The following is a 16,313-nucleotide window of genomic DNA, read 5'->3' as shown; positions in this document are numbered from 1 at the left end:
CCGGCCACGTGTTCTCTATGGGATAGTGAGATAACTTGGAATAGCTTTTGCATGATACTTTAAATGATTCATTTCTTCGTTCTGTTTATCTTTCATCTGTATTCATCTTGAGCAGCAGGCTCACCTGTGTAGCTGTGTTCATAGACGGGCGCAGGGGTAGGGTAGGTAGTGGGGCGGCCGCCCCTCCTATTCACCAAATGGGGGGGGGGGGGGGGTAGGGAGGGGAGTCTGCCCCATTCCTTTACACAGTCGTACTTGCCCCATCATTGTTTGAAGAGTAGGGTTATGGCCTACGTAGGTTTCTGACGATAATGGTGGCCGAAGGCCTCTTATCTTGCATTCCAAGAACTGTTTACTTCCTATATTTACTCCCGGAAAGCCAGGGACCAAAGGTAGGCCATTGTGAGATGCACGTCAGCGGTTCATTTTAATTTTTCATCCGTTACTTTTGTACACGACCAACTGGGTGAAGGGGGGGGGGGAGGGTCTGGGTGAGGCGCTGCGATGAAACCTTGCCCACCCCCCTCCCCACCCCTTGATGGTGAACCCTGCGCACGCCCATGGCTGTGTTGACTTTTCTACTTTACATTAAGACCAATCGTTTACGTGTCGTAAGCGATTCGTCTGCACTGGGAGACTGCCGCTACTCGCTAGCTTAAGAGCGAGCGACGGGCGGTGATTGCACTCACCTCCTATGAGCATGGTTAGGATGGAGAACACCTTCTCGGCGTTTGTGTTGGCCGCTACGTTCCCGAAGCCCACGCTGGTGAGCGAGCTCGTGGTGAAGTAGAGCGCCGTGATGTACGTGGCGGCCATGTCGAGGGGTCGCAGCACGTCGTACTGCAACTTCATAGAGAGCTGGTTCAACCAACCTGCGTCATCCGTGCAAAAAGTTCGTGAGTCGAGGAGAGAATATATCCTTGGCTATGTTATCTCTGGCCACTTTGCTATTGCAAAAGCGCAATGTCTAGGATATATGAAGGTGTGGTGAAGAAATAACACAAAGGCAGGGAGGATAACTAGGTTTGCGTATCTTGTTTGCTACCCTGCACCGGTTGTGGAATGGTTGCCCAAAGGTTCGCCCTGGTACAGAGAAGACAAGAGTGGAAGCTTAGAAAAATGCTCGAAATGCCTTGCGGAACTCAAACCGTGCACGAGCTGGAGGCTTGTATTGATTGTTTCCACTTATAAGTTTAATTAGAGATTGCTTTAATGCTCATTTGTCCTTTGATTTTAAGGTATTTTCGTTGTGGGAAATTGTTTCAGAGCTAATTGAAGAAACGAGTCGAAGCTGAAACTAAGTCACTTGTTCTTTCTAATGAGTAATCGTGGTGTTGTTTTGTTCAGCGCATCGCCAGCAGTGTTGTTGAGGTCGCGTAATTTCAGCATATAATTTATGCTTGCACTCGAGAGTATGTGGTGTTCTGAAATCAAGACATCACAGTCTAGAACGCACGACGCGTTCTAGACTATAGTGCCTTGACAGCATCTATTCGCGGCGAGATCGACCTATAGGTGGCAGCACCGTCACCCCGCTAGTGTGGATACTGGTTTCGTGTGGTGTGTGTAGAAGTGCACGGGGCATCTGTTTTCACATCGTGATTTTGTGTTCCGCACCCGCAGAAAACTCTTCGTTATCGATGGTGAGGTTGTGTTCGGTGCCACAATGCCGCACATACTACACAGAGCCAGGGATAAGCTTCCATTTTTATCCCACCGACGCGGAACGGCGCCGACTGTGGCTCGTTAGGCTTCGTAACGGCAGGACGGCTTCCAAGTACGCGATGGTGTGCAGCAAGCACTTCGACGACGGTGCATTCGCATTCGCAGACGAGAAAGAATGGTGAGTAGTCAGCGATGACTTCGCTAATGTGTGCATTTATATGCTTGTTGCTGCTGTGCACTACGAGCGTGAAGACGGTCGCAGTAAGCGAACGCTCGGGGAAGCTTCCCTGTGCTTTGATTTTCCTACACTTCCGCAGGAAAATTAAGCGAGAATCAATCGAAAAAGAAGAATATTATTTCATGGAATTTATTCTTTGTCATTCAAGTACCGTCTGCGCTGTGAATGCAAAGTTTGTTCGCGCTTGGCTATGAGTCTGTTTAAACGAGAGTCCCCGAGCCCTTTTGTAGTTCGCGGATGTTCCTTTGAGTTTACACGGCCGCGAGAACAGTTCTCAGTATTCCGCAGGGCAAGTACGTGCACCGAAACGCGGCAAGTGTGTATGCATGATCTGGTGCATAGTAAAGGCTATCGTTTTATGAGCCCTCACTCTCCACGTAAGCGATGAAAATGCGCGAGCGAGTTTATCGCCACTGCTGATCTTGATGAATATATTTTTCTCGCTCGCTCTCATTTTTTTAAGGGTTTTCGCGGAAGAGATTGAGGCCTGACGCACTTCCGACACTGAACTTGCCAAAGCGTAAATTTTACAGGCATAAGCTACCTCGCAAGTACACGGGTGCCCTTGTATACATTTCGCCACAAGTTATAATTGCGCAAGGCAACTCAGTTTTGCGATTTCCGTGTCATTCCATTTTCTGTTCTGTTTAGGGGACAATTTAAGTACTGAAGTGTCAGGCGTGACTTGACAGAGATATTTCTCTGCAGTGGGACCAGGACCGTACACAACTTAAGCTCGTCGCGTAACCTACAAAACGACAGTCCCGAAGTTATACACCTAACCACAACGCGCAAGTGCATGAGAGCCTTTTTTTTAACCACTGAGCCGCTAAAAGGCTATATTCACATGGGATTTAATACTTCTCATCTTTAGGACAACGCCAAGTGTACTTTGCAATGCGCTTGAACCACAGAGCGGCACCTACACTGATATGACTCTTGCGAACGGACGGTACGACGACCACACGCAGCACTTTCGACAAGTGCACTCACTGATCTTATTACAGTAAATATACAGCCGATCAAGGCCAAATGCTTCTTTACATCGTGTTAGGCATACGTACGAGCGGTTAAAGTTGCACCAACGCAACGGAAGAAACCGCCTTTTGAGGCCCTGCATGACGTACGCGCACATGCAAACACAACGCGGCTAGCAGACGACGCTTGGAGCAATCCACACTAGGCGCGCTTCAGCCAGTAGCCGCCAGGCGGCGATTCCGCTCGATCTCGCGGCCAATAGTGGATATAGTATTTATAGACGCTTATGAAAGCACGTAGTTCTAAACCAGCAGTATGTGGCCATGCAGGGCTACTTATACGAGGTCCGCTGTCTCCCTCTTGCAGTTTCGGTGGCGTGATTCTTTGAAAATTTCGTTGGTTGCCGAGAGCGCGTTCTAAAAGAAATGTTTCGGCCTTTGTTTACACATTGATATGCTTAGAGAGATATCACCGTAATTCCACAGTGTCAATCCAACCGCATAAAATAACGCGCCGACAAAGTCTTGCATCTTTTTACGTATCGTTGAGACTACAATGACGGTATATAGCAGAGGACGAAGGCTAATACTCACTGATGTTGTTGTTTGGGTATGACTCCATCTCCTGGACGGCGATGACAAACCATATGCATGCGAGCCAGTGCGAGACGAGCGTGAACATGAGCATGAGAAGTGTGAGGACCACCACGCTGTACTGCGAGTATCGGTCCATCTTTTGCAGCAGCCGCGCGAGTCGCAGCAGCCGCGTCAGTTTCAATAGGTGCAGGTACATCTGGTTGTCCTGCACAGAGAATCGATACTCGAATATTTAACACGCATGTATGAAGTTGGTTCTCAGCTTGTTGGTTACTTCGATATCAACGTAACAGCGCAAGAAAGTGGCTAATCAGTTACACGCGGAGGTCACATTGACGTGAAGTTCGTTGAGCGCCGTCCGACTGCGAGAATGTCGATAATAACAATACTGGGGTTTAACGTCCCAAAACCACGATATGATTATGAGAGACGCCGTAGTGGAGGGCTCCGGAAATTTCGACCAGCTGGGGTTCTTTAACGTGCACCTAAATCTGAGTACACGGGCCTCAAACATTCTCACCTGTATCGAAAATGCAGCCGCCGCGGCCGGGATTCGATCCCGCGACCTTCGGGTCAGTAGTCGAATGCCATAACCACTAGACCACCGGGGCGGGGCGGCAAGAATGTCGAGACTAAGGTCTAACTATCGCTTTGTTTAAATGCGACGAATAGATTAATAATAATAATAATAATAATAATAATAATAATAATAATAATAATAATAATAATAATAATAATAATAATAATAATAATAATAATAATAATAATATAATGGTGACACCATGGGTATGATCATAGCAGGAACGGCATGGGAACATTCTTACTTAAGCTTTTAATGTAGGAAAATTAGCCAATTTTGATATTGCAAGGTTGTAGCCTTACTCTGAAAATTTACACAAGGTCTATCCGAACGATGCTCAAGAAGTTGCTTCCCAGGAAAAGCTTCCGTAATAATAAAATAACTCTATCTGTATTTGAAATAAGCTGTATTAATACAGAGCTTTTACACAAGGCACGCTCACTGGAGCAATGAACATATAAAACCAGCAGCAAATGCTGTTGCGTGTTCTCGAAAGAAGCGATAGGTCAGGCGTGTAACCTCTTACAATCTTTATGCATACGTGATGGTGACATTGTACTACGTACCCTTTGTTTCGTCTGTTCTTTCTTTGCGTTTTTCTTTACTCGCTTGCTGCAAAACTGATACACAAAAAAGCTTAGTCTTTCCATTGAAGAATGCTGCGCCAAAAATACGCAAGAAAATTCACATGCTCCGCCATCCCACGCTAATCAAACGAGGCTCGAGTAAGCTACCTTCGAAAGAACTTGTTATCACCGCTTCGTTGATTATTATCCTTCTGCAGCCCCGAGCAAAGTGTTTCGGTCCTCCTTAATCGCTCGGGTAACGAGGGGACCGCGTAATTCCCGATTATCGCATATACGGGTCGGGATCTTCGTCGCAAACGGTCCGCGTGGCAGGGACAGTACCGTCACTTAAGCCTCGCCACGGGGTGAATTCCTTCTCGATTAAAAAGCTCGAAAATAGAAAGTGTTCGACGTCAGAGAAGCACGGATTGCGCGAAGAGGCGCAAAACTTAAAACCCTGCGAGGCTCGAGCTAATTATAGAGCCAGGTCGGCGCGGGCTGCTTTCAGTAGTATCGGACTACTTTATAGGTCGTTGTTACACTGGCTTATTTTTATTTCTTTTAATCGTTTCCGAACCGTTCACTTCAGCAGAGAAAACAACGAACGCAGGAGAGTGAATCGAAAGTGGTTGAATACTCATTACGCTACGCGTTCGCCCGCTAAATACGTAATGATCCCGCACAGGCAGGGATGGGTTGTTACGCAAGGAGAAAGAAAAGGTCGAGTTCAATTAAGGAGAATCGCCTTGGGGAAGCACGAAAGCAGGATGAAATTCTCGTAATCCGTTTCTTTCTACGCTACACGAATCTTGTTCGTGCCCAGTGTGTACGCGCTTCAGCTTTGAATTTGTTCCGCTAGCTCGGATTGTGTGGATAGGACGCAAGGAGGTTTAAATAAAACTTGCTGGAGTGGAGGCCGCCTATACTTACCAATAGGCCGCAGTGAAGCCGCGCCGCGCGCGCGGCGGCCATCTTGCCATAGGCAAGAAACGGGAGCCAAAGCGCGCCCGCCGCGTTGACCGCGTCTTTCCGCCGTAGTTTTTAATGGTTATAATGGCGAACATTAAGGGAGAAGTTGTCAAGAATAAGAAGCAAAATCGCAGATAAGAATGCGGTCAGTTTTATTCTGTTTCTTTTGGCGTTTTCCTTGCAAGCATGCCCACCGAAGGGCCTGTATCACTGTTGTTTTTTTTAAAATAATTATCCTCGTAAGAGCAGACCTCACTTGTCGGCATTCATTTTCCTGTTTATTTCGTTCGTCATGTGACGGAGTCTTATGCATATATGGAGTTCGGCCACTTTCTTTGAGCGGAATATAAATGTGGGTCCAAAGCACCACGCTCGATATGCTCATCACGAAGGATATATATTCGTCAAGGCTTGAAAGCCATCTCTTTTCTCAAGACAAACTCAAAATCTCCAAAACGAATAGTTTTGGCTTTGCATGGACGTGCTTCAAGGGCATTCAGCTTGCAGTCGACACTATTTCAATAGATACAGCTTTTTCGATACTATTTCGTAGGCTCGGCCGCTCTCTCTTACCCTGTCAATGAATCAATTAAAAACGCCCAAGTGGCATAAGTCATAAGTTTAAACCAACGAGCATATACACATGCAGTCTGTCATCATGTATTCCAGTCCCAAAGTCCGCATATCTAACCGTTTAGTCGCCCACAATTTCAACATGTTTTCTCATTTGTCAACAACAACCAAAGTACAGTAGAGTTTTTGTGCGGCATTGGGCTAGCTTTTTCGAGACAGTGACTCATCTGTGAAGCCAGCATTTCTTTTGATGGAATTCTGTACACCGTTCTCGTATAGAGCGCTCTGATGACAGTGCGCGATTAAACTTCGTGCGTACATACTCGTAAGCTGATGGAGAATAGAAGTGCAGCGTTAACGCAAACGCCCGCAGCTCGGATGGAATACGTGCCTTTCTGGTCTTTTCCTGCCCTAGGGGTTGCTGTATGTATGGGGGAAGGCTGCAGTGAACATCCCCCTGCCCTACTCAGACATGAGCTTTCGATCCTTGATCTCCTTTATTATCGCATGAGGATCGAGCCTCGCTCTTTTTGGTTAGTGTGCAATTTTCCTGCTGCAGAATTTTCATCTTGAGCTGTTTTATCTCTTCTTGGAAAAGATGAAGCATTTCTTCGTAATGCTGCCGTATAGGTGATGCAACTGTCACATCTTCAACAACTTTTTTCAATTTGAACGCATCTAACGGCCGGAGTACCCCTGGGCGATCGGTTAGGTCGCTTTATTTGCAGCTGGAAAGAGCACTGCACAGTTCAGACCTGCTGGTTTTACTCGCTGCACTGCATAAAGCAAATACAAATATAACGAAAAAATGCACGAATGTAAGAAAAAACAGGGACGTTACTTAACCTCGTAGTTGCGAGCTACCCTTTTATAGCACGAACAGGGCAACCGATAACGAAATCTCGCCTACTTATATAATTTCAATGAATAGCAAGCGGTGCGTTATTTTCCTATTCGCGCTCTGCACCAGTGGAATCAACAAGCACAAGAATGTGTATCACTGGGTTTTGCAAGTGTTTTACAAATGCGTCAAGCACAGCTAGTCGAAGAACTCCCAGGTCGCAGCCTAGTCCGGTCGGAATAATTTGGCGAAAAGTGCCTCTAACATATGCGATCGCCGTCTTTTGGCTTCCAGACTTCCCGTCAAACAGACTGCCCCGACGTGCTTCGAACATTTGAGTCCTTACTAAACCAGATTGCGGGCTGTCAGCATATGTTCCGGCATATAGAGAAGTTTTCATCGAGCTCGAAATGTTCTGCTTACAACTGAAACTTCATCCCAGAGTACCTTTTCGCTCGATTTATACAGCCGTACGCAACGCACAATGTATCCAACAACGTCCGGACGCCACCACGCCAGAGAACAGCTAGAACATCTATGCGGCCGCTGCAGCATGCGTTGCGGAAGGCGCGCTTTCTGCCTATGGCAAGATGGCGGCACGCGGCTTCAGCTGAGGGGCGCCTCCTCCACTCCAGCAAATTTTATTTTAACCTCCTTGATAGGACGCGGGTTTGCCGAGATTTGAGCAGTCTCTCTCGGTCCCGCCTAAGTGCGCGTTCCCGCAGTTGATGTAATCCGCTTGGCAAACACATGCATGGACCGCAGAGAGAGCAATGACAGACAGATTGATTCGAACTTGATATAATTGTTTTTCTTTTTAAAACATACAGCACAAAGCGACGTAGAAACGCGCGTGCAATAAGGCATGTCGATTAGGAGAGAGCCGCAAATAATTATTAACGAACGCTAAGAAAACCAAAAGAGAGTAGAGGCCACGGTGGTGCATGGTGTGCTGGACCAGTTGGTGCAGCATATTGTAAACGCATGAGCGGAAAATAGCAGGGACAGCTATTTGCCTGCGTTCCTGCTATTTTCCACTCATACTTCTACACGTAGAAGGCGTTCGTAATGTTAGTCGAGTAGGTTCGTAATACTAAGGGGAATAATATTAGCGCTGTAAGGACGAAGCAGGAGAAGAAGAGAAGTAGCCAGCACGATCGCTTGTCCTTAGGATAACTTTTCTGGGCAATCGCATTCAACTACTCGCTGTTCTGTATTCTGTGTCACGCTCTTTCATTCTAAACAGTAGACGTAATTATAGAAAAGTTTTACAAGGAGCTACAGTTCGCATTATTGAATCTGTATTGAAGTGTACGTAACTTATCATTGTAACTTTATCATTGCAAAAAAAAAAAAAACAAACAAAAAGATCAGAAAAGTTCGATGAACCTTCGACTTCTTTATTGTAGTTTTAATGATATGAATTATATGTGGCGGTAATATGCCTTTTGCAATTTCTAACTAAGTTACACCGAACTAGGGTGAATATGTTTTCATAAACTTGCAGATTTGATCTACTGAGAACAAAGTAGGAGATGATTAATGACGCAACAAATGTAAGTGCTACAATGTGTCGTGGTATTATAAGCTGCGGGAACAATGGGAACAGGAGGGGTTTTGGTAATCGAAATTAGATTTTGCATAAGCGATGACTTTTGCGCTGATTTCCCGCCTGCTTGTACTAGACATTATTTTGAAAGCAAGTTCTCCGGAGGACACGCAGGTTTAATTTATGCTGCGAGCTCACCGCGCTAAATAAACGTACTACTGTGATTACGGCGTCAAACTCAAGGTTAAAGGATGTGGCTCTTTTGCTTTTTTGATCACTACTACAGTACACGGCACACGAGCTGTCTAAAAACCTCCGAGTTTGCAGTCGGAGCTAATGCTTTACCGTTATTAAGCGAACCGTCACTCGGAGCTGGGATTGACAGGCGTGTGTTTACAGAGAGCGAGTCGCATTGGAGCAGACGGTCTGGCTCTTTTTGTACACATTGTGTCTTTTTTTTTTTTTTTGGTGCTGTATGAGAATTCGGACCGTGAGGGCAAGCGCGTTTGCCAACCGCCTCTTCGAGTGAGCGTGGATGACAGGGACATTGTCGGCCCATTGGTTGGACGCTTCCATGCCCAGCAGACCGTTCCTTGTGTTTGGTCTTTCCACTTCATCGCTAAGCCGGGCCGTCAGGTATGAGGCTAGCGCAACGGTGCTGACTACAGCGGGTGGGCGAAAAACAAAACAAGCAAGAAGAGAGAAGGGAAGGGAATGGAAGAGCGAGTGGAAACACTCCAGATCATCAAACAAGTGTAACATTGCTCGAACCAAAGCAAATTCGAGATGACTTGCCTAGAAAGGCACTGCGGCGAAAACGGGTGAAAGGAAAGCGCCGACCACGCTCATTACTGGTGGCCCCGGCCCATGACCCCGGCACGAGCTCCCCAGGGCTCTTTTTGCTTGTTTCTTTTCTATGACCCTCCTTTGCAGACACGCCGTACAAACAAAACTATATCTGGCAATGTGGATACTGGATGTCACGTTTTCGGCGAGATTCACTAAGATAGATAGATAGATAGATAGATAGATAGATAGATAGATAGATAGATAGATAGATAGATAGATAGATAGATAGATAGATAGATAGATAGATAGATAGATAGATAGATAGATAGATAGATAGATAGATAGATAGATAGATAGATAAAATCAACTCTGGATAATGTTTCCGTCCAATATAGAGATGCAAATTTGGAAAACGGGCAGGATCGTCTTTTTGTTCCGCAAAAACGTGGGGAGGTGTTGGGAAACGGCGGTGGTTTGAGATTGTGAAAGACGCTAATTCCTGCGACCCTTAAGGCAGCACGGCGCTGCGTCGTCGGGAGGAGGTGAAGCGAAATGAGAGAGAGAAAAAAGACGAAGCGGCACCTTTTCGAAATGTACGTCAACACCAGCTAGCGTCAGGTCGGGATTCCCTTTAGAAAAACCTGTGAACGGTGGCACTGGGAATCGAACCCAGTACTTCCCGCGTTAGAGGCGGACCCTCTACGACGTAACTGCTTCTGCTGTGGGTAATGATAGAGAGAAGAAGGCTGCAGACATTCTCCTCATCCTCCTTTTTTCTTTACAATATAAAAAGCACCACGATTTCACTCCCTTGATTGGAGGTAACTGCGTTAAGTTCGATCTCGAGCCGTCGTCGCCTTGCTCGACTTATCTTTGCGCCTGGAAGTGTGTTGATATGTCTGCGTTCTTGCTCGTGCTTCTGTCTGCGCGTGCGTATGCGTACGTGTGCTCGCATTCGCGCGCTGTTTTGCTGGTGTACCGACGCACGGGTGTCTCGTTGCGGCTTCTGTACTACAGAGGCAGGGATGAACTTAACAGGGCGACGTGGTTGTTTCGAGAGGTGGTTGATAATCCAATTACTGAAAACGAAAACTCGGTTGGCGCCTTACTCGGAAGCATCGCGCGCTGCTTGTTTAGGTGAGAAAGACAGAATGGGCTTGCCGGGGCCTTGCGGCAGAAAAGGCTTCGAAACGTGCGCTGCACTGTATCTTGTTTATTTTTGTCATCCCTTCTTCATCGGGTAAACGCGCCGTTCTTGTCGCCGTTGTTCTTTTTAACCATATTCGGTTCGCCGAGAGGTGGCCAAGATTGATTTCCACTTCTTCCTTTTCTCCTAGTCTTGCCTCCGTTCGCGATGCTTCGTTATAGCTGGTTCACGCTACGCGGTGTTCTCTCGCGGAGCTTGTTTGAGCGGCAAACAAACCCGGTGCTCTTGGAAAGGTGCTACGGTGCTGGAATGGCGCAAAGCATTTTGGTTTCTTTTCTTTCCCCATTTTCTCTTCGAGCTCTCATATTCTCACTTTTTCTTGATTTTCACGATTTTGCTATCTGTTTGCTTGCTGGGTGCCAGGTTCCCGTATATTCCTATTTCTGAGGCCCGTAATGTTATTATTATAATTTTTTCATGGGGGGGGGGGGGGGTGGCTCCGTGTTTGGATTAACCCTTGGAAGCGTCGCATCTCGAATTGTTTATTCGAGGTGCGGCGCTCCAATGTGGGCCGCACGTTCGCGGTTCTTCCCACTTTCGTACGTTTTTTTTTTCTCTCTCTGCTGCCTCGTTCGTACCACAAAAGACTTGGCCTTTGTCCTCGCTTTTTCCCTTTCTTGTTTTTTTTTGAAGTAAAGAAACCGTCTTTTCCTGGCTCTATCCTGTTCGCGTTGTTTTTGTTTACTGCAAATTTAGCCTTCGCCACACCGCCATAGGTATACACCCTCGCTTGCCGAGCGCGCGTCTGAGCTTATTCTATACGGGGCTTCGCCTGTTTACCTCGCATAATGCCGCGGCACGCGAACCATTTCCTCGCCATGGAAATAATGCCATGCATATAGTGAGCGCTAATTTGCAAGGCAAAACATCCGCGGTTTCCGCTTAGACCCACGTGCGCAAAAAAGGAGAGTGCGATTGGGAAAACCGCGTGGTGCGAGGTGCGCAGTTGGTGGCAGCTTTATGAGGACGCAATGCGGAATCCAACCGCGCTTCGTATGACAGGCACACTGCCGTTTGCTTTACCTCGTGGCCCATTCCTTTATGGTCGAGTTATCAAACGTGGAGTGACCACGCACCATCTACCGCAGCGATACATCTGCGCAGTTGTACCCTGTAACCGATATGCGCACATTCCTTCTTGTAAACTTTTTTTGGTAAGCTCTTTCGTGATATATAAAATTTACATTCTATGGAATAAAGTAGTAAACACGTATGTTGACTTTGTTCCATCGCGGTTCACAGACTTCCAAACGGACGGGCTTGAAGTAGAGTCTGCGCACATCATAGTGAACGGTAAGTATAGACTTCAGTAAGACGTCCTAGCGGGCTAGTTGGTTCATTGCTTTTAGACGTTACTAAACTGCGCGAAAAGACGAGGACACGAGTAGGTAACGTACATTGAGCTGAGTGAGATTGGTCGCATGATTTTTGGTGCTCGCTTGGCCGCTATCTTGGGCTGCGCCCTTTTTCAGCAATTTTCTTATGGTTGTCATCGACACATGCGAGTTATACAGGTTGGTCGCGTAGAAAAAAAAAGAACAAAAAAAAATTGCGCTCGCGGTTGTCACAAATTAGCGTGTTATAAAGCGCGCGCGCAGCCGCTTTCAAACTGCTACGAGACAGAACGGCGCGAACCGCTCGCCAAGAAGCGCGAAAAGACGAAAAAACAAGCATCAAAAGACGCCGGCGCGCCGCATCCTCCTCACCCAATCGAGCCAGGCGCAGACGACGCGATCAAACGTCCGGCAAATCCTGGATGTTTCTGGAAGGAAGGGGGGACGCATCCGCGCGCGATGCCGCCGCGATTCGAACATACGAGAAAGCTCTCGCCCTTTCCCCAGGCTTAGCTGTACTGCACGCAGAAGAAACATCCCGACGCTTCTAGAACCCAGGGGAGAAGGGATAAAAGCGTGCAATCGACGGTAGTGAGGTCAGTGAGCGAGTCAGTCGGCCCGGTGATGGTGACGTTACGCTAAGTGTGGCTCCGTTAGCCAAAGAAGACGTGTTTATGATGGTGTGCGGTCAGTCGCTCGTCGATCTGGAAGAATCCGATGTCGACACCGTGTGAGCCGTGACAAGTCACGACGACGGTTGAGCTACGACGATCAACGCTGGAGCTGGCGTGAGTGTTTCCTTGAAGAGAAGCATTCGATTACCGTCCAAGTATTGTGGACTGGATACGCCATTATCTATTCAGGACTCTAACTGTCGTTGAATAGTTGTAATGCATGTGATTGCATTCGTAGCGTGTGATCTGTTTGTTTAGCTCCCGTTGTGTAAACACCATCTGAATTATATTGTGAAGTTGTAACTGGTACCAGCCGAGTGTGCACGTGTTTGTATTATTTGTATTGCCTTAACCGAGAATATATTTCGTTTTCGTTTGTGTTGCCGACTCTCGGCTCTGACTCGGTCTTTGGACCACAACCGGCGTTCGCTGGCGCACCAAAGGACCAACTCTAAATTGTCCGCGCTTTCGTGGTGCGTTTTCGGAGGGCCTTGACGCCAGCCCTTAGAATCCGCCCGGCGATTGCCGCCCCCATTAACGGGATTAGTGACAATTATTCTGGCGTCCGCGACACAGGACCTTTTTGGTGCACAGTGTGTCCAAAGTAGGGAGAAAGAGCCTTGAGACGTTGATAGTGCTTGCGAACGATTTTGAGTGTTGCACCGCGTTCTCGCTAACCTGTGTGCAGAGAGTGTTTTGGTATTCGAAGTTAGGCAGATATTTTGTGCACGCGGCTAGGTTTTGTTTGACGGGCATCATGGATCTCGAAAAATTAGTTGCCCTTGGTGAGAAGATGGGTCTGTCTGGGGCCGAACTACGAAAGTGGGTCAGCCAAAAGGAAAAAGAAGAAAGAGAACGAGCTAAGGAAGAAAGAGAGATGAAGGAACAACAGCTGAAAGCAGAGCTTGAAAGAGAGAGGTTGGCGGCTGAGAGGGCCACCAAAGAGAGAGAAGCAGAACTAGAGAAAGAGAGGTTGGCAGCTGAGAGGGTCAAGGAAGAGAAAGCAGCAGAGCTCGAAAGAGAGAGGTTGGCAGCTGAGAGGGCGAAGGAAGAAAGAGAACAACAATTGAAACTGGAGCTGGAGAGAGAGAGGCTAGCAGCTGAGAGGGAGAGAGAAGAAAGAGAGGCGCAGATGGCTGAGAGAGAAAGGCAACGGCAGCACGAATTGGAACTCGAACGGCTCCGTTTGCAGCAGCGCATAGAGACTCCCGTCCAGGCTAGAGTGGAGAGCAGCGAAAGGGAAGATCATAGCTTCCGATTGAACCCAAGCAAACTGCTTGTGGCGTTTGATGAGAGAAAAGATGACCTTGATGCATACCTGCACAGGTTTGAGACAATAGCTAGAAGCCAAAATTGGCCGGAGCAGCAATGGGCAACAGCTTTGAGCACTTGTTTGAGTGGCGAAGCGCTCAGTGTGTACGGTAGGCTGACTCCTACCGATGCAGCTAATTACGGAAGAGTGAAAGCTGCTTTGCTGAAGCGATTTAGATTCACCGTGGAAGGCTTCCGAGATCGGTTCCGTACGGGAAAGCCAGCTGATGGCGAGACGGCAACGCAGTATGCTGCGCGGCTCAGCCATTATTTTGACAGGTGGATCGAACTTTCAGAGACGGCACAGGAGTACGGTGAGCTTAGAGAGCTTTTAATCAGAGAGCAATTTCTCACCAGTTGCCACCCGAGCCTGTCGCTGTATCTGAAAGAGAGGAAAGCTAAATCGCTTGACGACATGCTTGAGTTGGCCGATCAATTCTTGGAAGCGCAAGGTGGCACGAATCTGGCCAAAGTAAAAAAGGAAGTTGACGAGGAGTCGAAGAAATCGGAACCTGACGAAAAGAAGCGTGCACCGGAGAGTGTTCCGCGATGCTTTCTATGTAACCGGGTGGGCCATCGCGCTAACAGTTGTCGGACTAACTTCTCACGCCCCAGTGTGATGAAGTGTTTTAAATGTGGACAGACTGGGCACAAAGCAGACGCATGTCGAATCGATGCGAGTAAAGTCCACCAAGCAGCTTGTGCGTATGCCCCGCCAAACGAGGGAACAGAAGCGATCAATGATGAATTGGCCGAACTGAAAAGCGGGAAGAAGATGGATTTCATTGGTGCTGCGGTGACAACAGACACAAAGAAAGAAATGCCGACAGTTAAGGGGAAAGTTGGTGGAAAGGAAGTCACGGTATTAAGAGATAGTGGGTGCACCACTGTTATCGTACGAAAGAGATTGGTCCGAGAGAGTGACTTCACAGGCAATAACCAACCGGTTTGCCTGCTTGATAGTTCCATTCGAATGCTTCCCGAAGCCAAGATTGAGGTTGAGACCCCTTACTTCAGCGGGAGAATTACTGCCCTGTGCATGGATAACCCCCTGTTTGACCTAATCGTGGGAAACATCGACGGAGCTCGAGGGCCATACGATCCTGAACGTTTGGGAGAAGCCCCGAAGATGGAGCCCTCGTCAGTTCGGGAACCGCGACAAAAAGAAACCGCGGAAGAGAACCTCAGGAAGGATGTCACCCGAGCTCATACTGAAGCCGAGGCGTCAGAGAACGGCAACAATGCGGCACCAATGGTCACTGTACCGCCTGTGAAGACGCGCCGAGCAGGTGACATTGCAACTGAGCGGCCACCATCATCTGCGGCTCAAAAGATGACGAAGGTGGTCGTCCAAGCAAAACACCACGGCGCGCAGAAGTTGGCGAAGCACCGCGAACGTTCTAACGAACGCGACCACGCCTTGCCGATGTCGAATGTGTCGACGGCAACAGAGACGCCCCCTCCGGCACCGTCAAATGGAACGGCTCGCAAGAAAAAGAAGAGAAACAAAAAGAGAGCGAGCGAGCACCGAAAGAAGGGGCGCAAGCGCGGCACGATTTAAACATTACAGGGTGTTGGAATTGAATTTGTTTGAAGTGTTTTGAGTTTGAAAGTGTTTGAAGTGTTACTATTCCCTGTGTCGAGTGTGGATGGCTAGTGAGCCCGAGTGTCGTTTACTTAATGTGTACAATGCTATTGGTATAATTGTATATGCATTATAATTGCAGAGCTTTGTGCGTTTGCATTGTTTTATACGAAATGTATGATGGCGTTTTGTACTTATGTACTTGTGTTTATGTCGTGACATTGAAATACCCTGTGAATTGTATTGAGAGTTCTATTATGAATGTGACGCGCATTTTGTGTGGACTGAGTTATGGACTCTGTATGTGGGACATTTTTGGTTATGTGTATGTGCGCGCTAATTTGTGTTGTTTGAATATTATGTGATAATATTCTTGAAGTGGGGGGCAGTGTCACAAATTAGCGTGTTATAAAGCGCGCGCGCAGCCGCTTTCAAACTGCTACGAGACAGAACGGCGCGAACCGCTCGCCAAGAAGCGCGAAAAGACGAAAAAACAAGCATCAAAAGACGCCGGCGCGCCGCATCCTCCTCACCCAATCGAGCCAGGCGCAGACGACGCGATCAAACGTCCGGCAAATCCTGGATGTTTCTGGAAGGAAGGGGGGACGCATCCGCGCGCGATGCCGCCGCGATTCGAACATACGAGAAAGCTCTCGCCCTTTCCCCAGGCTTAGCTGTACTGCACGCAGAAGAAACATCCCGACGCTTCTAGAACCCAGGGGAGAAGGGATAAAAGCGTGCAATCGACGGTAGTGAGGTCAGTGAGCGAGTCAGTCGGCCCGGTGATGGTGACGTTACGCTAAGTGTGGCTCCGTTAGCCAAAGAAGACGTGTTTATGATGGTGTGCGGTCAGTCGCT

The 16,313-nt window shown here is 47.8% G+C and overlaps 1 protein-coding gene across 1 annotated transcript in view; it reads right to left on the bottom strand.

The window, feature by feature from the left end:
- Positions 1-709: 709 nt before the first annotated feature.
- The window catches only part of LOC119387463 (potassium voltage-gated channel subfamily H member 8), a gene marked incomplete at its 3' end in the record, with an annotated part of 61,392 nt that continues 45,788 nt past the window's right edge, over positions 710-16,313 (bottom strand). The window contains 2 exon segments of the mRNA XM_037654856.2: positions 710-872; positions 3,475-3,682. Coding sequence (XP_037510784.1) covers positions 710-872; positions 3,475-3,682 — 371 coding nt within the window.

The sequence above is a fragment of the Rhipicephalus sanguineus genome, chromosome 3 (genome assembly GCF_013339695.2).
Source record: "Rhipicephalus sanguineus isolate Rsan-2018 chromosome 3, BIME_Rsan_1.4, whole genome shotgun sequence".
NCBI lineage: Eukaryota > Metazoa > Arthropoda > Arachnida > Ixodida > Ixodidae > Rhipicephalus > Rhipicephalus sanguineus.
Note: the sequence above shows the minus strand (reverse complement) of the source record. Positions and strands in the feature narration are given on the sequence as shown.